This window comes from Cherax quadricarinatus, chromosome 12 (genome assembly GCF_038502225.1).
Source record: "Cherax quadricarinatus isolate ZL_2023a chromosome 12, ASM3850222v1, whole genome shotgun sequence".
NCBI classification, from domain to species: domain Eukaryota; kingdom Metazoa; phylum Arthropoda; class Malacostraca; order Decapoda; family Parastacidae; genus Cherax; species Cherax quadricarinatus.
Genome location: NC_091303.1, coordinates 44,074,093 through 44,098,372, shown reverse-complemented (window position 1 = coordinate 44,098,372; position 24,280 = coordinate 44,074,093). Strand labels below are relative to the sequence as shown.

Sequence of the window (24,280 nt, the reverse complement as noted above, 5' to 3'; positions counted from 1 at the left end):
TCTCTCTCACTCTCTCTCTCTCTCATTCTCTCTCTCTCTCTCTCTCTCTCTCTCTCTCTCTCTCTCTCTCTCTCTCTCTCTCTCTCTCTCTCTCTCTCTCTCATTTATTCGTTTTATCTCGTTACTCACCTCTGACCCTACATTAAGACTACAAATATTTTAAGGTAAGTAATGAGTGAACTGTATATGCATTTTATTGCTCTGGGATGCTTAACCCTTTGACTGTTTTCGACGTATAAATACGTCTTACGAGCCAATGTTTCTGACGTATATATACTCAATAATTCTAGCGGCTTCAAATCAAGTGGGAGAAAGCTGGTAGGCCCACATGTGAGAGAATGGGTCTGTGTGGTCAGTGTGCACCACATAAAAAAAATCCTGCAGCACACATTGCGTAATGAGAAAAAAAAAAAACTGATCGTTTTTTTGGAATAAAACGCCGACTTTGAGGTGTATTTTCGTATAGTATTTATCGTTGTATTCGCGTTTTCATGGTCTTAGGTGATAAAATGGAAAACATATTACAGAAATAGAGATGATTTTCATTACTTTTACGATGAAAACGACCTTGAAACTGAGCTCAAAGTAGTGGAAATGTTCGATTTTTACCAATGTTCAAGAGTAAATAAATCACACCACACGTCCAATACACGTCAACTGGGGAGTCTAATATTCTTTCACTAGTGCACTGATATTATTTATACCATTTTTACAATAATGCAGTAGTCTGCATAACAGTAAATTTTGTATTTTTTTGTATGAATAAAAAATCAAAATAGAAAGCAATAATAATATAAGAGGGGCCTAGAGATGTGACTAACGAACAGAGCATATGTTATTTTAGTGCCACGAATGTCTACCTTGTTTATTCTGGACCCTATTTTGAAATTGGCATCTTTTTTATTTTGCGTGAAATTGGCCAAATTGCCAATTTCTGACCACCATATTGGGTAGTCCAAATTAGTAAATGGGAGGTTTCTTGTACTCAGCTGATAGATAAAATGGAGTTCTAAAGAAATAGCTATGAGTTTGGTCAACTGGAACAATGGAATTGGCTGAAAATTGGGCTCAAAGTCGGCGAAATCGCCGATACGCATATGTCGCCGAGACCGCTAACTTCGCGGGAGCATAATTCCACGAGTTTTCGACCAAATTTCGAACTTTTGGTGTCATTACCATCGGGAAAAGATTCTCTATCATTTCATAAGAAAAAATCATTTTTTTTTTCAAAAATTGAGCGACATAGAATGACAGTTTCAGAGAGGGGCCTGAAACAGTCAAAGGGTTAAATATCATAGAACAGTATGTGTGGGTGGAATGGCCTGGTATGGTAGCCCGGCTGACTACCATACACACCACACTTGATTTCTTACAATAAATACTACTCATCTCACCCTAGATTAAGACTACAAATATTTTAAGGTAAGTAATGAGTGAACTGTATATGCATTTTATTGCTCTGGGATTAACTTAAATGTAATAGAATATTATGTGTAGTTGGGGTGGCCTGGTATGGTAGCCCGGCTGACTACCATACACACCACACTTGATTTCTTACAATAAATACTACTTGTCTCACTCTAAATTAAGACTACAAATATTTTAAGGTAAGTAATGAGTGCACTATGTGTGTATTTTACTTTTTTATTGTTTTTTGATGCCTAGTTCTATTGCTGATTTAATATATGTTAGTGTAAACTTCTTCTTTCTTCTTTCAACACACCGGCCGTATCCCACCGAGGCGGGGTGGCCCAAAAGGAAAAACGAAAGTTTCTCCTTTTACATTTAGTAATATATACAGGAGAAGGGGTTACTAGCCCCTTGCTCCCGGCATTTTAGTCGCCTCTTACAACACGCATGGCTTACAGAGGAAGAATTCTGATCCACTTCCCCATGGAGATAACAGGAAATAAATAAGAACAAGAACTAGTAAAAAAATAGAAGAAAACCCAGAGGGGTGTGTATATATATACTTGTACATGTATGTGTAGTGTGACCTACATGTAAGTAGTAGTAGCAAGATGTACCTGAAATCTTGTGTTTATGAGACAGAAAAAGACACCAGCAATCCTACCATCATGTAAAACAAATACAGGTTTCCATTTTACGCTCACTTGGCAGGACGGTAGTACCTCCCTGGGCGGTTGCTGTCTACCAACCTACTACCTAAGTAGTGTAAACTTGTTATCTAGTATTTGTATGCATTTATAAGCAAAAAAAAAGGGTGTTCCACTTTATGGTGATTTCCGCTTTACAGCGGTAGCCTGGAACCTAACCTGCCATATAAGTGGGGCCCTACTGTATTACACTTGCCTTGTATTTTGAATTCTTAGTCACACAAAAAATTTAAGATTTACTTTTTCTCTAATAATAAAATAAAACCAAAAATGACTGGTCATGGTTTATGGTGTCCCAATAATTGAATCAAGACCTACTAAAAACTCATCAAAAGTAGACTGTGGAGTGTAGGAGGGCCTTACTCTTCTCAGGAATATTGACCAAAATATATTTCCACTCTATTGAGCTCAATTTCAAAGTCCATTCTTCCATTCTATCAAATAATACCAAGAAACTGCCACTAAAACCATAAAAAACGTCCAGGGAAACACTTCAAAGTCAATATTTTAAACCATATACACGGTCACAGTTTTGTTATTCCCATCATGCATCACGTGAGGCAAGATTTTTTTTTTTATACTGTGCACACTCACCAAACAGACCTATTCTCTCATATCTAGGCCAAAATTTACAGCTCACAGCTTATCTGAGTAACCTGAGCTCATGGCATAAGACGTAAAACTATGTGAAGGATCCTGGTCTCAATGACATAATTTTACATGACAGCCAATGAAAGGGTTGTCCCAATCCATCTCAACTTATTGTGTTTAACAGAAACACAAATTCTACTGATTATCAACATTTTCTCCCCTCCCCTCTGCATACAGTTCTGCAATAATTCAAGTGTCAAACACTTATACACACAGAGAATAGTGAACAAACCCAAATGTTTTAAAGTTGAAACTTGAATATTCAAGTTCCTCTAGGGAGAGCCTGATCAGTCAAACTGTGATGCTTTAGTTGAACTACATGCAACTAGCACTTATAGCCTCACCACTCAGGATGTCCACAAGAAGTTGTGGTCTAGGAGTAGAGGCGATTATCCCCGAAATTAACAACTGTTACATAAATATTTGAAGCAAAATTATCCCAATTATGTATAACCACAAAAAATAATAAAAAAAAAAAGGCTGTGCATAAAACATAAACATTTACTCCAATTAATTATAATACAAATGCATTACTAAGTGAAAAACACTTACCCTTGAACAAGACCATTTTCTTTATAGGTGACTTGAATGAATTTACCAAACCTACTTGAGTTATTGTTGTGGGCTGTTTTGGCATTTCCAAAGGCCTGATGAAGAAAGAAACATTCTAATCACATTCTGAATATGAATAAGTAAAATTTTAATTCATACTACTTTTAAGAAATACATTACAAATAATGTTCAATCTGTTAAAAATCTATAAAAATATATAAAAAATGTAAACATACAGTACTGTTTATGTACATATACAGACACTTGCATGATGGCAAGCATACAGACTCACATGTGCCAATAATGAGGGGACACACCTGTTCACAGGTACTGGAAGGATTGGTCCCAATTCTGCACACTGAAATTACTCTCAATGAAAGCAAGAACCTTGACAGACAGTGTAAAATACACCCATTGTAAAGCAGGGGAGCACTAAGTACACTAAAAGATAACTTAATTATAATACAAATAAGTGTAAAGGAATCAAGAGTTTTCGAAACTCCTCATTTATACATTAGGGGAATTACCGAGATTCCTAGTTGTCTTCAAGAAAGAACTTAATCATTTTTTTTAATCAGTTACTGATTGTCCAGCTTGAGGTGTTTACAATAAACTGGCTGATCAGGCCATCAGCCAGGAAGCCTGATATGGGACCTGGCTGCAGGAGCACTGACCCTCCACAAATGACTCCAGGCAATCTTCAGCAATAAGTCTCAACAATAAGAAACAACTGAAAAAGCAGAGAAGGCAATGCAAATTAAAAGAAAGCAGAACTGGAAATGGAGGCTCCTGTGGTTCAGAATCAAGATTTACTATGTCAGGACAAGTACAGAAATCTTCAAAAGGAAACTTGACCAGGTATCTCTGCCAAGTGCCAGATCAACTAGGCTGTAAATGAAATGTGCACCACTGGGCTACCAACAGCAACAGTTTGGTTAACCAGGAAAGCACCAGACAAACATGGGCCATGGCCAAGCTGCAGTAGGGAAACTATCAAAATCAGGCACAGGTTTATCAGAGGTATATCATTAGACCCTGAAGAACAACATCCACCACCTGAGGTTTAGTTTATAGGGTCGCATCAGTTGTTAACACTTAGCTCACAACCGAAGGGACCTAGGTCCCTTTCCCAGGCAGGTTGAGCCATATGGACAAGTCTCCTTACACCTGCTACACTTGTTAGTCAGCTTTTGTCAGTTACATCCCTGACAAAGGGTGGTAGTATACTTTAGACAGGGCTAGCTATAACATGGAAGTGCAAAGTAAAGAAAATACTGCAGTGAGAGAAAATATAGAGTATGGAATGCTGCCTGAAAGGAGACAATTTACAAAGCACCATACATACAAGGAGAAAGATGTGAAAGTGTGCATCTCATAGTGCACTATACTGGAGGCACATATGAATCTTGAACTACCTTCAAGAACTGCAACATGGAATTATTTAGGCCAGTATATAAAACATACTTTAGGCCCATCTTAGAGTATGCAGTGCCAGCAAAGAGCCCATAAATTTTATCAAGTACATGAAGTAACTCAACAAGATTCAAAGGTTTGTAATGAGATTAGTACAAGAACTGAAGAGGACAAGGTTATGAGAAGACACTTAGGAGTTCAACATATACCAGGAGACCTGATCATGGAAACCAAAGTATTCACTGGGTAAAACAGAGTGAAGAGGGACAGCTTGTTTGTGATATGGAGGGCAGCCAGAGGTAAAGAAGGCAGCTAAAGACTCAGGGAAGCCACTAGGACTGTCTCAGGTTAGTTTAGATAATATGAGAAATGAGAACTAGATCAGCGATTCCCAACCTTTTTGTATAAGTGGGTCATATTAGATAGTCAGGTATGTGCTAAGGGCTGATCTTTGAATCAATTGGAGAGTTAATATTAATAACACTAACAAGCATTACACTCATAAATAAAAAAAAAAAAAGTGCATCTCTTCCAAAAGTCACTAACTGTATTAGCAAAATACACTGCGCTGTAATCATAATTTCCAGTAACTACTTGATTAACATAATGGTATACTTGTAACACAATTTACCTTTTCATTCATTTTATTATACAGTGGACCCATGGATATCAGCTGGTGTGGACATTGGCCAAATCGGATTTCGGCCACTTTTTTGGCCGAAATTCTATCCTGGATTTCGACCGGCAACTCAGAAATCGGCCATATTGGATGCATCTGCCCGCCACGCCATGTCCATGAGTCAGTCTGGTTGTGTTTCTCGGTGAGTGAGCAATACTCCGCACATACATCCAAACATTTTGTTATAATCCATTGTTTTTTGTGGTTGTTAATTGAGTGCGACTGCAAAATAAGTCACATGGGCCACCATGGGCCAGGTGCCACCCCTTTGGTAAAGAAAGTGAGAAACGTGATAGAATTTAAAAAAGAAATTGTAGCAAAGTATGAAAGTGGTGTACGTGTGCTCGAGCTTACCAGGATGTATGGCAAATCCAAATCAACAATCACTTCCATCTTGGCAAAGAAAAGTAGAAATCAAGGAAGCTATTGCTGCAAAAGGGGTAAATATGCTAAATATGTAAATATCCCAGGATAGGGATAAACTGCCATTCTATGTCGCAAAATATTCGAAAAAAAAAATTCTTACCAAAATGTGAGGATTATTTTACTGAGTGTTTTAAGCCTAAAAAATTTTTTTTTGCCAACAGTGCTTACAGAGATACAGAGGTGCAAAGTTTGCAGAAAATGAGCGGTGTATGGCAGTAGCGGCGAATGCCGCCCACACGGTATTCTTTTATTTACTCCAATTTGAAGGTTTCTTGTATTTTCCAATATTTTTCTTTTCTAAATAACTTATGTGGCCTGTGAGACCAAAGTAAGGTGCATTGTTCAAATATACACTCATTGTTTACAACACAATAACTGAACAAACATTATCACTATTAGATTGTGTATAAAACTTGTTTATTACTATTGTTCCATAATATATATACATATGTACAATCACTGAACACTTTCCTAGAACTGCTGCAGCTTGTGGAACTCTTAGAAACATGGGTATATGCAGAGTGGCACTTGACACTCCTCACACATAAAATGAGTGTGTCTGCATGTTTGTGGGAGTTTTGTGGTATGTTCACATACAAAACACCCCTTCTGAGCACTTTTCTTGAAAGCAGTAGGAGGCAGTTGTATTGGGTAGTGATCACCAGGCCTCAAACGAGATAGCATGTGTTGGTAATTTCGTGGGCGCTGGTCTATTGCAGGTGTTGCTCCTTGGTACTTGGCGATTATTTGTCTAAGCATTTAGCATGGAAATATCAACAAGATGGAAAAAAAAGTTTTATATACCACTTATAAATCTTGCGTACACAATCAGCAAACCCAATCTGCATGTCACATTTGTCCACTAAGCGCATATTGAGGTTGTAGTCCATGACAGCTGCAGGTTTTAGGATGGGTTCATTTGTCTCTCTATTGTGCCTGCCAGTGTATGCCATTTCGTTTCGGTGAACTGATGTCAACAATGTGGCATCACGTTTATCATGTCACCGAAATACCATGATGTCATTGGCAGCAAAGGCCTGCACCTCACCTCTGCGAGTGCCAGCGTTGAACCTTGGCATATGTTTACGATTACCATGCACTGTGCCACACACATCTGTCAGGTTCACTCACAAGAAATCACTGAGTATGGGGCTTGTGTAACAGTTATCAGTATATAATATATGCCCCTTACCAAAGACATGGTTCCATCATTGTTCGAAACACATCACCAGAGATACCCAATAACTTCCTGGTATCTCTCAATGTATTACTGCCAGTGTACACAATGATATCCAAAACAAGACCACTTTTGCAATCACACAGTACAATAGCTTAAGACTATTTACTTTGTTTTATACTTAATTCTAACTATAGATTCACTACAAATCTTATGATTACAAGCATTGATCCTGATACCAACCTCTTATTTAATGACTTAAATGAATCAAACAGTTACTGTAATTACTACACTGCAGAACAATCAAAGGCACTTCTCAGTGCCAACAACAACATAACTATCTTTAACTACAATATCAGATCTTTAAGCAAGCATTACGATGACCTCATAGCATTACTAAATTCCTTACATGCCAATATGTCCATCATTACACTAACTGAAACCTGGCTAAAGCCTGATAGTACAGATGTCTATGCCATTCCTGGTTACACAGCCATACACAACTGTAGGCCAGACCAACAAGGGGGTGGCACAGCCATATACTACTCAGACCAACTAGAATGTATCACTAATACTTGCACAAGGGATGAACATGGGGAATATATAATAGCTAAATTCAAATCCAAATACCTACAAAAACCTCTCACATTGATAAACATCTACAGAGTTCCACAGTCAAACATTAGCCAATTTAGTCAAAATCTAGGAAGTATGATAACTGATGCACGCATGAACAAAGATCACTTACTACTCTCAGGTGACTTCAATATAAATCTCCTGCAAGACCAGGACCCACACGTTACTGAATTCACAAACACAATGAGTAACTGTATGTTACTACCAACAGTAACAAAACCTACAAGAGTTACAGAGACTAGTGTTTCCCTACTTGACCACATCTGGACCAACACCATATACCCTTTAAAATCAGGCATAATTACAGATAATACCACAGACCACTACCCTACTTTCCTCATAACAACTCTTGGTAAACTACCCCAAGACACTACTAAAGTCACCTTCAGACTTCACAATGAGGCAGCCATTAATAACTTCACAACAGCATTAGCAAACATTGATTGGCACACTGAGCTAGAAATCTATACAGATATTGACGAATGTATTAATAATTTTCTAAAAAAGACCCAATACCTCTATAACAAGCACTGCCCTAAAAAAACTAAACAGATGACAGCAAAGAGACTGAACAGTCCCTGGCTAACACCCAGCATTCTCAAATCCATAAATACAAAACACCAATATGAAAAACAGTACAGAATGGGTCACATAACCAGAGACCAAACAAAACGTTACTCGTCAATCCTAACCAGCCTGATAAGAAGGGCAAAAAAATTGTATTATGAGAACAGATTATCCAACTTACGAGGTGATATAAAAAAGACCTGGAAAACACTATCTGAAATTCTGGGAACAAAAAAGATATCACGAAATAGCGAAATAAAATTAGCAAAATCAGATGAACCCCAACTCCCACCAACAGAAACAGCAAACAGACTCAATGATTTCTTCTCCACTATAGGACAAAACCTTGCCCATAAAATCCCAAGCTCAGATACCCCACCAAATAACTACCTCACCGGCAACTACCCGAACACACTGTTCCTAGCTCCGACTAACCCATACGAAGTCTCCCTTATTATCAATGCACTAAAAAACAAGGCAGGAGATTTAAGTACCTTACCACCCTTTATATATAAAAAAGTGTCACAAGTGCTATCTCCAATCATTGCAACACTCTTTAACAAATCCATTGAATCCTCCACCTTCCCTACAGTACTCAAAATAGCAAGGGTCACCCCGATCCACAAAGGAGGAGACCAAACAGAGTTGAATAACTATAGGCCAATATCCAACTTACACCCTCTCTCAAAAATCTTTGAAAAACTAATTCATAAACGAATCTACTCCTACCTTATCTCCCAAAACATACTCAACCCCTGCCAATTTGGATTCAGGCCTAATAAAAATACTAATGATGCTATTATACACATGCTAGAACATATATACACTGCAATAGAGAAAAAAGAAGTCCCACTGGGGATCTTCATTGACTTACGTAAAGCTTTTGATACAGTTGACCATGACTTGCTCCACGTAAAATTGTCACACTATGGTATAAGAGGGCACTCCCTCAATTACCTCAAGTCATACCTCAGCAACAGAAGCCAATATGTGTACGCAAATGGGGCAAACTCTTCTGCGCAACCAATTACAGTTGGTGTCCCACAGGGAAGTGTCCTTGGCCCTCTTCTCTTTCTCCTATACATAAATGACCTTCCAAATGCTTCGCAATTACTCAAACCCACACTATTTGCAGATGACACTACATACGTCTTCTCTCACCCGAGCCCAGTCACACTAGCCAATACTGTAAATACCGAATTACAGAAAATATCTACCTGGATGAGGACTAACAAACTTACACTAAACATTGACAAAACCTACTTCATTCAGTTTGGTAACAGAGCTACAGATGTCCCTCTTAACATAATGATAAACGGATCACCTATCACAAAGCTAACAGAGGGAAAATTCTTAGGAATCCACCTTGATAATAGACTCAAATTTCATACACATATACAACAAATTTCTAAGAAAATTTCCAAGACTGTAGGCATACTATCGAAGATACGGTACTATGTTCCACAGTCAGCCCTCCTGGCCCTATATCACTCTCTTATTTACCCCTATCTCACCTATGGAATTTGTGCATGGGGCTCAACAACAGTTAACCATCTCAGACCACTAATTACCCAACAAAAGGCTGCAGTTAGAATGATAACAAATTCTCACTATAGGCAGCACACTCCACCAATATTCAATACACTAAACCTACTCACCATACAAAACATCCATACTTATTACTGCACCTATTACATACATAGAACACTTAACTCTGATATTAACCCTCCCCTCAAACATCTCCTTGCCAACCTCAACAGAACACATGACCATAACACAAGGCACAGATCACTCTTTGATGTTCCTCGTGTTCATCTCACACTATGCAAAAACTCAATGCACATAAAAGGCCCTAAAATCTGGAATTCATTACCTGTAAATATAAAAGAAACACTACCTGTTTATAAATTCAAGTCTCTACTCAAAGATCACTTACTCACCCAAAACCAAATAAATACTGAATAACTGAACCTTATAAATTGAATATCTTAAATGTTTCTCACAATTATATCACATAAATGTTAAACCTAAAACCCAATCTAACTTTATTATTTTTTAAATACACTACCTAACAGAATCCTTCATATGACCTGTCTTTGTAATACTCACTTGTGCTTTATAGTAATCTGTTTACATTAATGTTTTATCACTGACTTCATCATTGCTTAATTAATCTTAAGTTAATTTTAAGCCAGCCCGTAATGCTATGCATAGTATAAGTGGCTTTGGCATACTGCTCTTATCTGTATTTTTTTGTACCTCTGTATGTGTGCACAAATTTATAATAAATAAATAAATAAATAAATAAATAAATAAAGCATTTCCTCTTGCTTGGTATGTATTGCTTGAGAGTCTTCCTTTGAAAAAAATCGAAGACTCATCAATAACAAGCTTCCTGAAGGGATAAAAATACATGCAACACTTTTGTTTCAGGTACATAAACACATTTCTGATCTTATATAACCTGTCGCTTCTGTCAGGCCTTGTTTTGTCTGAGAAGTGTAACATACGTAACAGTATCAAAAAACAATTCACACCTATAATGTCACTAAAACCTGGGGTTGAAATCAGGTGTTCTGTTGCCCAGTATGTGGTGACAGTGTGCTTATACACATGTGGCATAAGCATTATTGTGGCAAAAAACAGGCACATCTCTGCCACAGTTGTGTCCTTCCACTGGTGTAGCCGTGATCTTCTTGAGAGAATTGTATTTGCCATGGTGTACTCGTAGTATGTGTTGGTTTTCCTGACAATAATGTCCATCAGGGGTTCAGCGAAGAATAACTGAAAGCATTCCAGTTCAGTAGCATTGTTCCCATGTGTACATGATGGCCGTATTTCACTTTGTGTTCCATCAAAGTCATGGGGACTGGGAACAAACTCGACCCCTTCCTGCCAATCCCAGGTGCAGTCTGCTGGTGGGTTCTGGATATTGAAACATGGTTGTGGTTGTGCAGGTTGTGGGGTTGGGCGAGGCTGGTTGTAGTTGTGCAGAGTCAGCAGCGTTGGTAGTAGCGTAGCCCACTGCTGGTGCCACATCACTATCACCACCACCTGCTGCCTCACTCACATCATTCATACCCATCGTAACAATATCGTCATCTTCACTATCAGGTCGTGGTGTAGGGCCACAGGATGTGCTCCGAGATTTAGTCCTTCCCCTTGGAACAGCATATGACACGCTACCAGACCGCATGCTACGTCGTATATACTGCCGCTTCACTGGGGAATATTCACCCTCACTGTTGCAACTAGAACTGCTTTCAATAGCTTTGAAATCACTATCACTATCACTTTCACTGCTCACATCTGAGTCTTTTACATGGGCAAATAGTTTCCTCTTTCATCCTGGTACAGGTGAACGTGAACGAGCCGGCCCAGCACCAGAGGTGGAAGGTAGTGGGTAATCTGGGTTTTCATCACTAATAACGTTACCCTGGGCACTGTTTTCGGTCACACCCGCTTGAAAACCATGGAATTCAATTTCACTGGCACTTCCATCGCTGTAGCTAGCACTTGGGAACAAAAGACCTCCAATCCGCCAAGGAGTGAGGTACTTCTTACTGCGAGGCATGGTGAAAATGGACTACCAAGATGGTGTTCCCACAATGCACCACTGAGTCCCAGATTTTTTTTCACAGGGTGCACACCCACCACTCAGACCCATTCTCTTTCATGTAGGCCTACCAGCTTTCTCCCACTTGATTTGAAGCCGCTAGAATTTACGAGTATAAATACGTCAGAAACAGTGGCGCTCAAGACGTATATATACGACCAAAACAGTCAAAGGGCTAAGGAGGGGGGGGATTCCTTTTTTTTATTTTTTACACAGGGTTTGACAAGGTTAGGTTAAGGATCTCTAGCTTTATTAACAAGCTATTTACAGGTTAAGGATTCCTAACTTTATTGACAAGCTAAGAGCTGTTACCTACATCAGCTCATTTGAAAGCATTTTTATTGTTATGAGACATACAAGTAGGGAACAGGATGAAGTTGGAGCCATCTGTGGGCCAGCATTTTCATTTGATCAACTGACTTTATCTCGCTGACATTATAATGCTGTACGAATGTGTTCCATACTCGAGTCATCCTGGGGATCAATGATCTCAGATAAGTGATGTTCTGGAGAAGGGCACAGCTAGAGTGAAGTTGCTCCTTTCTGCCCATCTTGTGGTATAGAAGCTTGCTTCACGCTGTCCTCAAAGTGGATCCAAGTGTGGTACTTTGACAATATTGGCCTTGTACATAACAGTAAGGCCACCCACATCCCTCCTGTGTTGAAGGCTCTGCTGAAATGACAGATATATCCAGGACTGGTCCAGGAAAGAGATGAGATGTCTTACTCTGTTCTCTACTCTGTCAAGCAGTTGCAGATGATGGAGGGGGGGGGGGGGGTAGGCAAACCAAGAAAGTGGAGCATACTCAAGGTGTGAGCATGCTGTGCCTCATACATAATCTTGCAACCCCTACTGCAAAGCAGATGCGAGATATGCCGAAGTGCTGTAAGCTTCCTGGCTGCCTTGTTTGCAAGATTTACAACATGGTTCTTCATGGTCAGTTTGGAGTCAAGTTTCACCCCAAGAATATCAACTTCTTCCCCAGGTGCCAACACCCTCCCATTCATCCTTACTACTGCACCAGCATTACCATCATGGTGCCTAGAGATCATCATCATTTGTGTTTTCTCAGGTGCAAATGTTACTTGCCATCTATTTCCCCAAGCTGATATAGCTCGTAGCTGGTGATTGATGTAGCTTAGAGCAGCTGGCATTTCTTCTCTGCATATGCTTGGGATTCTGGGATGAGATGAAGAAGGTAACTGAAGTAGACATTTCATAACAATGATCCCAGCATGCTTCCTTGTGGAACACTTGCCCCAATAGGATGTCTTGCTGATTCTGTTCCACTGAGAACTACCCTTAGAGATCTACCATGAAGGTAATCACTGAGGAGACATAGTGTAGAGTCTGCAATTCCCAGAACTTGCAGTTTTGCTAAGAGGCCCTGGTGCCACACCCGGTCGAAAGCATCATTAATGTCCAGTGCTACCACACAGCTGACTTTGGATTCATCCAGTGACTTAGTGGAGAGGTTTAACAACAGATCAGCAGCAGAGTAACCTTTCCTGAAGCCATATTGATGGTCACAAAGTAATGAGTGGCAGTCAAAAAACCGTCATTTGTCTTGAGATTATTGTCTCAAGGAGCTTGCCAGTGATTGACAAGAGTGACACTGGTCTGTAGTTGCTGATTTCCGCTCTGCTCTTCTTTTTGTGATTCAGACTACATTTGCCTCTTTCCACAGAGAAGGTCATTTACACTGTACTAGGCAGTGCTGAAACATGCGAGTTAGAGGTGCTGCTAGCTGGTCTGCACATCTCAGCAATCTTGGGCTCAACTTGTCTGGACCCACAGCCTTTTCTTGGTCAAGCGATTTAATCCTTTCAGGGTCCAGAGGCCAAATTTCAAAGTGTGCACCAGGGTCCAAGAATTTTCAAAAAATAATTTTGTTATTTTTTCTTACGAAATGGTAGAGAATCTTTTTCTTAAGGTAATAAAACAAAAAGTACGAAATTTTATGGAAAATTGACAAAATTATGCTCTCGTGAATTTTGATGTGTCAGCGATATTTACGCATTGGCGATTTTGCTGATGTTGACTCCCATTTTAGGCCAATTACATTATTCCATTCAACCAAATTCTTAGCTATTTCACTAGTATTACTTCTATACTATCGATTGAGCAGAAGAAATCACCAAGTCAACTGTTTCAACTACAAAATAAAGTGATCGCAAATTGGTAATGTGACCAATTTTAAGCAAAGTTCAAAATATTCCGATTTCAAAATAAGGTCCAGAATAAACAATGCAGGCATTCCTGGCACTAAACTAACATTTTCTCTGTTCATTAGTTACATTTGCAGGCTTTACAAATACAGTGGACCCCCGCCTTACGATCAGCTACCAACTCGGCCAATTATGTAAGTGTATTTTTGTAAGTGCTTTTGTACGTGTATTTTTGGTGGTCTGAAACGGGCTAATCTAATTCACAATATTCCTTATGGGAACAAATTTGGTCGGTAACGGCACCTGAACAGACTTCTGGAATGAAATAATATCGTAAGGCGGGGGTCCACTGTAAATTCCATTTGATTTTTTATTCACATAATGAATTTTTATTCAAACCATAAAATAGAAGATTTACTGTTATGCAATACTGTAATAATTGTTTAAGTAATATCACCACATTTGTGAACATATATTAGACCCACCAGCTGGCGTGTATTAGACGTGTGAGGCCATTTGTTTACTCTTGAACATCGGCAAAAATTTAACATTTCCGCTATTTTGAGCTCAGTTTCAAGCCATTTTCAGCACTAAAACAAATCAATATCATGTCTATGTCTGTAATATATCTTCCATTCTATCAAATGAGACCAAGAAATCGCATATACAACTATAAAAAAAACATACGAAAAAACACTGCAAAATCACTTTTTTAATCGAAAATTACAGTCTCAGTTTTTTTCTCTCATTATGCACTGTGTGCTGCAGGATTTGTTTTATGTGGTGCACACATACCACATAGATGTATTCTCTCATATCTAGGCCCACTTTTGAACATCACCCATATGCCTACAGACTTGCCTGTACAAGTTCCTGTTATAGGTGGTAGGATGTCTCTTATACCTTTGCCATGCCTTGTGCTTAGCAGTAGCAGCCTCTCTACAACGAAAGCCAAACCAAGGCTGAGCTGTAGGCTTCGTCACATATTGCCGGTGAGGAATGTGTTCTTGTTGTAGATTAAGGATGTGTCCAGTGAAAGCTTTCACTAGGTTGTCAACATCCCCTTGGAGAAGAGTATTCCAATTGGTGGTGGCAAGCTCAGAGAAAAGGGCTGGCCAATTACCTCTTTCCCATAGCCAGGTTGTGCGTGTGGATTCCTCACCTCATTCTGTGGGATCTTAAGAATCGTAAAAACAGTCTTGTGGTCAGGTGATCCAACACAGCTGAGGGGTTGACAAGTGACTATATCTTCTGCGAGATCACTCATTACTGGGTCAAGGGAGGAGCCAGAGATGTGAGTAGAGAAATCAACAAAGTTTCTCATGTCAAATACTGCAAGAAGGTCATCAAAGTCCCTCTGTACAAAGTGTTGGTTGAGGTCACCAACAACTATGATATGTTGACATTTGTGCTGTAGCAGAAGGGAGTCCACATTTTCCATTAGGAAATTGATGGGGTCTGCATCTTGCCACTGAGGCCTGTACATTGCACATGCTAGTACAGAAGTACAGTGGACCCCCGGTTAACGATATTTTTTCACTCCAGAAGTATGTAAGAAATCAAGTGTGGTATGTATGGTAGTCAGCCAGGCTACCTTACCAGGCCACCCCACCCACACATACTATTCTATGATATTTAAGCATCCCAGAGCGATAAAATGTATATACAGTTCACTCATTACTTACCTTAAAATATAGGGTGAGATGAGTAGTATTTATTGTAAAAAATCAAGTGCGGTATGTATGGTAGTCAGCCGGGCTACCATACCAGGCCAACCCACCCACACATACTATTCTATGATATTTAAGCATCCCAGAGCAATAAAATGTATATACAGTTCACAAATTACTTACCTTAAAATATTTGTAGTCTTAATGAAGGGTCAGGAGTAAGTAAATGAGATAAAACGAATAAATGAGAGAGAGAAAGAATGAGTGCATGAGAGAGGACAGGTGCAGAGTTATGTAAACAAACCAGGCGAAGGTAAGTTTTGTAAACAAAGTGTACACGTCTGGTTTGTGTACAAGTTACATTGTGTACAGGTTGTCTCTACACTGATACGGTAGAATAAATAAAGAAGAACACTCCCTTCTCATGTAACATCATTTTGAGAAGAAATGATGCTCTGAGTGAAGGCAATGGAAATAAGTCACTGACTTTTTTGGGTTATCCTAGGTTCTCTGCACATATGTTATGTATGATACTCTTTGTAACTGTATTTGTGTATACCTGAATAAACTTACATACATATGAAAGGAATAATTTTCTCCAGTTACCCACAGTAACACATTTTCTCTTATGCTAGATTAGAGAAAATGTTATTCTTGCCATCACTTGTACAAGTTATCTGGCTACCACATCTCATACTTATGTTTATTTATTTTATTGTGGGGTGTATTTATCATCTTTTTATGTTATGTATCGTGTTTATTATATAATTTTGAAAAAAATATCATGGATGGATTAATGAAAATGTGTATATTAACGTAATATACGACATTTAATGAGACTCGGTGATTATTATTATTATCATTTCTAATATGGCGTCACTTGTGCAAGTCGTCTGCTACCACATCTCACATTTATGTTTATTTATTCTACTGTGGGGTGTATTTATCTTATTTACATGTTATGCATCGTGTTTATTATATAATTTTGAAAAAATATCATAGATGGATTAATGAAAATGTGTATATTAACGTAATATACGACATTTAAATGAGACTCGATGATTATTATTATCATTACTAATATGACATCTGGAAACATAAGACACTCTTACTGATTTTAATGTGTACCTGCATGCCAGCACAGTATGTAAGCTTATTTAGGTACAGGTATACATAAGTATAATTATCAGAGTATATACAAAATATGAAATAACTTTTAAAAACATTTGAAATTTTGGAGTTTCCAGACAAAATGGAGAGACTTAGTGCTTACTGAGCTCACGGAGAATGTAGACAAACAGGGTGGGGCGCGGTGACCGTATTAGAAAGTCAGGTGGGGGGAGCCGTATAGCGAGTTTTGGTCATAATTTGAAGTGACCGTATTAGTGGAATGCCGTAAAGTGAAACGCCGTAAAGCGGGGCCCTGCTGTATGTAATTTATAAATAAGAAATATTTAATTAGTTTAATTAGTTTGACAGAGGAATTGCTGGCAGAGGTTTAGGGTGGTGGAAGATAGCAGAGCGGCATATGTTCAGTGGCCCTATACACCTTCAACAACATTGGAGAGTTACTTTCGTGTTTTTTTCTGTCGTTTAATCCCTTAACTTACTTGCTACCTGTTAATGCTACACTTTATCGCTGGCTAGCACTATAGCCTTCATCGATACCTGCTGCTTTAGTACTGTACGTATCACAGAATCACTGAATAAGGCACATTCTTCCCTCTCTCTTCCTCCTCCACTTTGGTACTTTGCTACTAGTTTTTTCTAGAATTCTATTGTGTTTCTTTCCTACCCTACCAAAGGCCTGGTACTAGGAGTTTTCTTTGGGCCCATGGTGGCTTATTTAGCAGTTGCAAGTACAAAAAACAATGGATTATTATGAAATAATCTGGCGTAGATCCAGCAGCGGCAGCAGCGGCATCCTACCAGCTCTTCTTCCTCAAAAAAACATCGCTCATCAAAACTTGTGATGGCCTAAGTGAAAGTTCAACTACATGAACCCACGTAGACCACAAAATGACCCAAGAATACTAAGAATGTAACCCAAATCTTGACAAAATTAGAAGATCTAAGGAAGACAGCCCTGCTAACCCAAACACTGCCTCCGCTGCCAGACAACCACTTAACCCAAGCTCCGAGAAAACAAGCCTTCTCCATTGCTACACAGTATCTACTTCAGTGATACTATGAAAGGATATCGCAGAAGAAACAACATCAGTAATAAAAGAATAACAGCAAGGACCCTAGAACTCAACTTGTCTACCCAGCAGGACGCCGGTGTATCATCAACCCCCCTCACCACCGCCACCCAGGGAACAACAACAACAACAAACATGGCTGACTCCCCCTCCAACTCCACTCCCTTCAAAGGATTCACCCATGATTACTCAGGTATGATTATTCCTGACAATATCAAGGACTACATCGTTGCTCTAGAAAACGAAATCAAAGATATCAAAGCAACACTCGAGCGACGAGAATCCAAGATAACCAACCTCGAGAACAAGATCCAAAACCTTGAAGAGAAGATTACATCGGGAAGTGTTGACACAGAAAATACTCTGAAAGCAGCTATAGCCAGTCACACTGAACAAATAACAACAATAAATATGAAGGTTGAAGAAGCAATCAAGGACTGGAATCAGAACATGCACACTCGACTAAATGAATACCTCGATTTCCAAGACGACAAAACTGAACAAGATAAGTTGTCTGATGCAGTTATAATAAACAGTCCACACATTCCAAGTGACATAACCCAAGCACAGTGCAAAGAAACTGCTGTCAGGATAATACAGGACCACGTACAAGTCATCGTGCAAAACAATGAAATCAAAGAAACACGTTTGCTAGGAAAACCAGGAAGTAAACACAGTATAATGATCCGACTTCATTCATACGATAAAAGAAAGGACCTAATTAAATCAGCAATTACAATGAAAAATGGAGTGTACATAAATGAGTGTCTAACAAGAAAACGTCAAAACCTTCTGTTCAGGCTGAGAAAACTTAAACAGGAAAACAAAATACATCAGTGTTTCACGCGAGATGGGAAAATACTAGTAAGGAAAACATCAACAGGACAACAATATACTATCTCAAACGAACATGATTTCTCTACTTCTTCCTTAGAAAAGCAGACATTTCTGTAACAGATTAGATAAGTGCCCTTAATACATATATACGTGTGGTGCATATAGTGTACGTTACTATTATATTGTGCATTATTATTTTTATTATTTTTTCATCACTAGCTAATGCTAACTACCTCCAATACTTTATACTTCTTTCTTACTGCTATTAATTGCTCATAATTTTAAGTTACAAGTCAAATCTTACTCCAAATTAATATTATTCATTGTTCTTACCTGTCCATTTAATTTTGTTTACCACTACTAGTTTTTTTAGTCACTTTTTATTGTGTGTGCAATTAGTGTATATTCCAATTACTTTTTTGCAAGTACCAAAACTATCTTTTGCTAGCTAGTACCAACTACCTCATTTTTTTTTTACTTTTTATTGTGCAATAAACTGCTCAACTTATTTAATATTACAAATCAGATCTTACTCCTAAACCAATATTATTTCATAGTGACTATCTGTCCATTTAACTTTGTTTACCATTACTTAATTTTAGTCCCTTATATATTTTTTCCTTTATTTTAGCTTTATATAACTACCTTAGTTCATATATTCACAATTGTTAAAATAATCAAGGTGCTATTCTCAGGTGCTAAAGTGTAATAAGTTCACTATTTTGCCATTATATTCCAAAGCTCATTTATTTGATTACCACTTTATTGTTCACCACAACTTATATTAGTCCCTTTTATATTATAATTTTATATTATAATTCTAACTTTAAAGAATTACCTTTAAAGTACTACCTACTATCATATTCCCAAGCTCCATTATTTGATCATCACTTTATTTGTTCACCACAAATTATTTTAGTCCCTTTTATATTGTCTCCTTTATTTTAGCTTTAAAAAACTACCTTAGCTCATTATTTTTACATTTGTTAAATAATTCAGGTGCTATTTTTTAGCTTTAGAATATTTACTTTGTTTTATACTTAATTCTAACTATAGATTCACTACAAATCTTATGATTACAAGCATTGATCCTGATACCAACCTCTTATTGAATGACTTAAATGAATCAAACAGTTACTGTAATTACTACACAGCAGAACAATCAAAGGCACTTCTCAGAGCCAACAAAAACATAACTGTCTTTAACTACAATATCAGATCTTTAAGCAAGCATTACGATGACCTCATAGCATTACTAAATTCCTTGCATGCCAATATGTCCATCATTACACTAACTGAAACCTGGCTAAAGCCTGATACTACAGATGTCTATGCCATTCCTGGTTACACAGCCATACACAACTGTAGGCCAGACCAACAAGGGGGTGGCACAGCTATATACTACTCAGACCAACTAGAATGTATCACTAATACTTGCACAAGGGATGAACATGGGGAATATATAATAGCTAAATTCAAATCCAAATACCTACAAAAACCTCTCACATTGATAAACATCTACAGAGTTCCACAGTCAAACATTAGCCAATTTAGTCAAAACCTAGGAAGTATGATAACTGATGCATGCATGAACAAAGATCACTTACTACTCTCAGGTGACTTCAATATAAATCTCCTGCAAGACCAGGACCCACACGTTACTGAATTCACAAACACAATGAGTAACTGCATGTTGCTACCAACAGTAACAAAACCTACAAGAGTTACGGAGACTAGTGTTTCCCTACTTGACCACATCTGGACCAACACCATATCCCCTTTAAAATCAGGCATAATTACAGATAATACCACAGACCACTACCCTACTTTCCTCATAACAACTCTTGGTAAATTACCCCAAGACACTACTAAAGTCACCTTCAGACTTCACAATGAGGCAGCCATTAATAACTTCACAACAGCAGTAACAAACATTGACTGGCACACTGAGCTAGAAATCTATACAGATATTGACATATGTATTAATAATTTTCTAAAAAAGACCCAATACCTCTATAACAAGCACTGCCCTAAAAAAACTAAACAGATGACAGCTAAGGGACTGAACAGTCCCTAGCTAACACCCAGCATTCTCAAATCCATAAATACAAAACACCGATATGAAAAACAGTACAGAATGGGTCACATAACCAGAGACCAAACAAAACGTTACTCGTCAATCCTAACCAGCCTGATAAGAAGGGCAAAAAAATTGTATTATGAGAACAGATTATCCAACTTACGAGGTGATATAAAAAAGACCTGGAAAACCCTATCAGAAATTCTGGGAACAAAAAAGATATCACGAAATAGTGAAATAAAATTAGCAAAATCAGATGAACCCCAACTCCCACCAACAGAAACAGCAAACAGACTCAATGATTTCTTCTCCACTATAGGACAAAACCTTGCCAATAAAATCCCAAGCTCAGATACCCCACCAAATGACTACCTCACTGGCAACTACCCGAACACACTGTTCCTAGCTCCGACTAACCCACACGAAGTCTCCCTTATTATCAACGCACTAAAAAACAAGGCAGGAGATTTAAATACCTTACCACCTTTTATATACAAAAAAGTGTCACAAGTGCTATCACCAATCATTGCAACACTCTTTAACAAATCCATTGAATCCTCCACCTTCCCTACAGTTCTCAAAATAGCAAGGGTCACCCCGATCCATAAAGGAGGAGACCAAACAGACTTGAATAACTATAGGCCAATATCCAATTTACACCCTTTCTCAAAAATCTTCGAAAAATTAATTCATAAACGAATCTACTCCTACCTCATCTTCCAAAACATACTCAACCCCTGCCAATTTGGATTCAGGCCTAATAAAAATACTAATGATGCTATTATACACATGCTAGAACATATATACACTGCAATAGAGAAAAAAGAAGTCCCACTGGGGATCTTCATTGACTTACGTAAAGCTTTTGATACAGTTGACCATGACTTGCTCCATGTAAAATTGTCACACTATGGTATAAGAGGGCACTCCCTCAACTACCTCAAGTCATACCTCAGCAACAGAAGCCAATATGTGTACGCAAATGGGGCAAGCTCTTCCGCACAACCAATTACAGTTGGTGTCCCACAGGGAAGTGTCCTTGGCCCTCTTCTCTTTCTCCTATACATAAATGACCTACCAAATGCTTCGCAATTACTCAAACCCACACTATTTGCAGATGACACTACATACGTCTTCTCCCACCCGAGCCCAGTCACGCTAGCCAATACTGTAAATACCGAATTACAGAAAATATCTACCTGGATGAGGACAAACAAACTTACACTAAACATTGACAAAACCTACTTCATTCAGTTTGGTAACAGAGCTACAGATGTCCCTCTTAACATAATGATAAACGAATCACCTATCACAAAGCTAACAGAGGGAAAATTCTTAGGAATCCACCTTGATAATAGACTCAAATTTCATACACATATACAACAAATTTCTAAGAAAATTTCCAAGACTGTAGGCATACTATCGAAGATACGGTACTATGCTCCACAGTCAGCCCTCCTGGTCCTATATCACTCTTATTTACCCCTATCTCACCTATGGAATTTGTGCATGGGGCTCAACAACAATTAACCATCTCAGACCACTAATTACCCAACAAAAGGCTGCAGTTAGAATGATAACAAATTCTCACTACAGGCAGCACACTCCACCAATATTCAAAACACTCAACCTACTCACCATACAAAACATCCATACTTATTATTGCACCTATTACATACATAGAACACTTAACTCTGATATTAACCCTCCCCTCAAACATCTCCTTGCCAACCTCAACAGAACACATGATCATAACACAAGACACAGATCACTCTTTGATGTTCCTAGTGTCCATCTCACGCTATGCAAAAACTCAATGCACATAAAAGGCCCTAAAATCTGGAATTCATTACCTGTAAATATAAAAGAAACACTACCTGTTTATAAATTCAAGTCTCTTCTCAAAGATCACTTACTCACCCAAAACCAAATAAATACTGAATAACTGAACCTTATAAATTGTATATCTTAAATGTTTCTCACAATTATATCACATAAATGTTAATCCTAAAACCCAATCTAACTTCATTATTTTTTAAATACACTACCTAACAGAATACTCCATTCGACTGAATGTACAGCAATGCATGCAACCATATGACCTGTCTTTGTAATACTCATTTGTGCTTTATAGTTATCTGTTTACAATAATGTTTTATCACTATTTCATCATTGCTTAGTTAATCTTAAGTTAATTCTAAGCCAGCCCGTAATGCTATGCATATAAGTGGCTTTGGCATGCTGCTCTTACCTGTATTTTTTTGTACCTCTGTATGTATGCTCAAATTACTAAATAAATAAATAAATAAATAAATAAATAAATATAGGTAGTAGGTTGGTAGACAGCAACCGCCCAGGGAGGTACTACCGTCCTGCCAAGTGAGTGTAAAACGAAAGCCTGTAATTGTTTTACATGATGGTAGGATTGCTGGTGTCCTTTTTTCTGTCTCATGAACATGCAAGATTTCAGGTACGTCTTGCTACTTCTACTTACACTTAGGTCACACTACACATACATGTACAAGCACATATATACACACCCCTCTGGGTTTTCTTCTATTTTCTTTCTAGTTCTTATTCTTGTTTATTTCCTCTTATCTCCATGGGGAAGTGGAACAGAATTCTTCCTCCGTAAGCCATGCGTGTTGTAAGAGGCAGCTAAAATGCCGGGAGCAAGGGGCTAGTAACCTCTTCTCCTGTATATATTACTAAATGTAAAAGGAGAAACTTTCGTTTTTCCTTTTGGGCCACCCCGCCTCGGTGGGATACGGCCGGTGTGTTGAAAGAAAGAAGAAAGAAATAAATAAATAAATAAATAAATAAATAAATAAATGTATCGTAGGAACCCGTGGGGTGATGGTCACTAGCTGATAAACAACGGCACCCTGAGTGTGAATGGTGCTGGGATGCTGTTCGGACGTGTACCAGATGTCGCCGAATCACAAGGCCAATCACGAACTACAAGGCTATATTTTGACGAAAAAAGTTGCCGAAAGTCAGATTTCACGAGTCGCAGCCGCTGAAATGCAGGGGTCCACTGTATATGAATTAATGCTACAAATAGATATGCACAGTACATTTAACACTTCTAATGCAGTACTTAATGATAGTTTCCTGGACAGCATGTATTTAAACCTCCTGATACCATCAATCACTAAGCACACTAGAAGCACTGAAACATCTGCTTCTAGCTTTGATCATTTCTGGACTAATATAGCACAGTACGGTGGTACCTCGAGTTACGAACGTAATTTGTTCCAGAAGGCTGTTCAAGTGTTGTTACCGAACAAATTTGTTCACATAAGGAATAATGTAAATTAGATTAGTCCATTTCAGACCCCCAAAAAATACACTAACAAAAGCACTTACAAAAATACACTTACATAATTGTTCGAGTTGGGAGCTGTTTGAAACTCGAGGTACCACTGTATAAGAATAATCACAGACAGAACAATCGACCATTACCCTACTTTTCTAATAACTAACATC

At 38.3% G+C, this 24,280-nt stretch overlaps 1 protein-coding gene across 4 annotated transcripts in view; it reads right to left on the bottom strand.

The window, feature by feature from the left end:
* LOC128686671 (unconventional myosin-IXb) overlaps positions 1 to 24,280 on the bottom strand; it is an 857,686-nt gene that overhangs the window by 701,165 nt on the left and 132,241 nt on the right. For all 4 annotated transcript variants that reach the window (XR_011391908.1, XM_070084324.1, XM_070084325.1 and 1 more), the window contains exon 4: positions 3,321 to 3,415. Coding sequence is in view for 3 of the 4 variants with exons in the window: in XM_070084324.1 (XP_069940425.1) it covers positions 3,321 to 3,415 (95 nt within the window). In the remaining variant the exon portion in view is untranslated. The remainder of the gene's footprint in view (positions 1 to 3,320; positions 3,416 to 24,280) is intronic.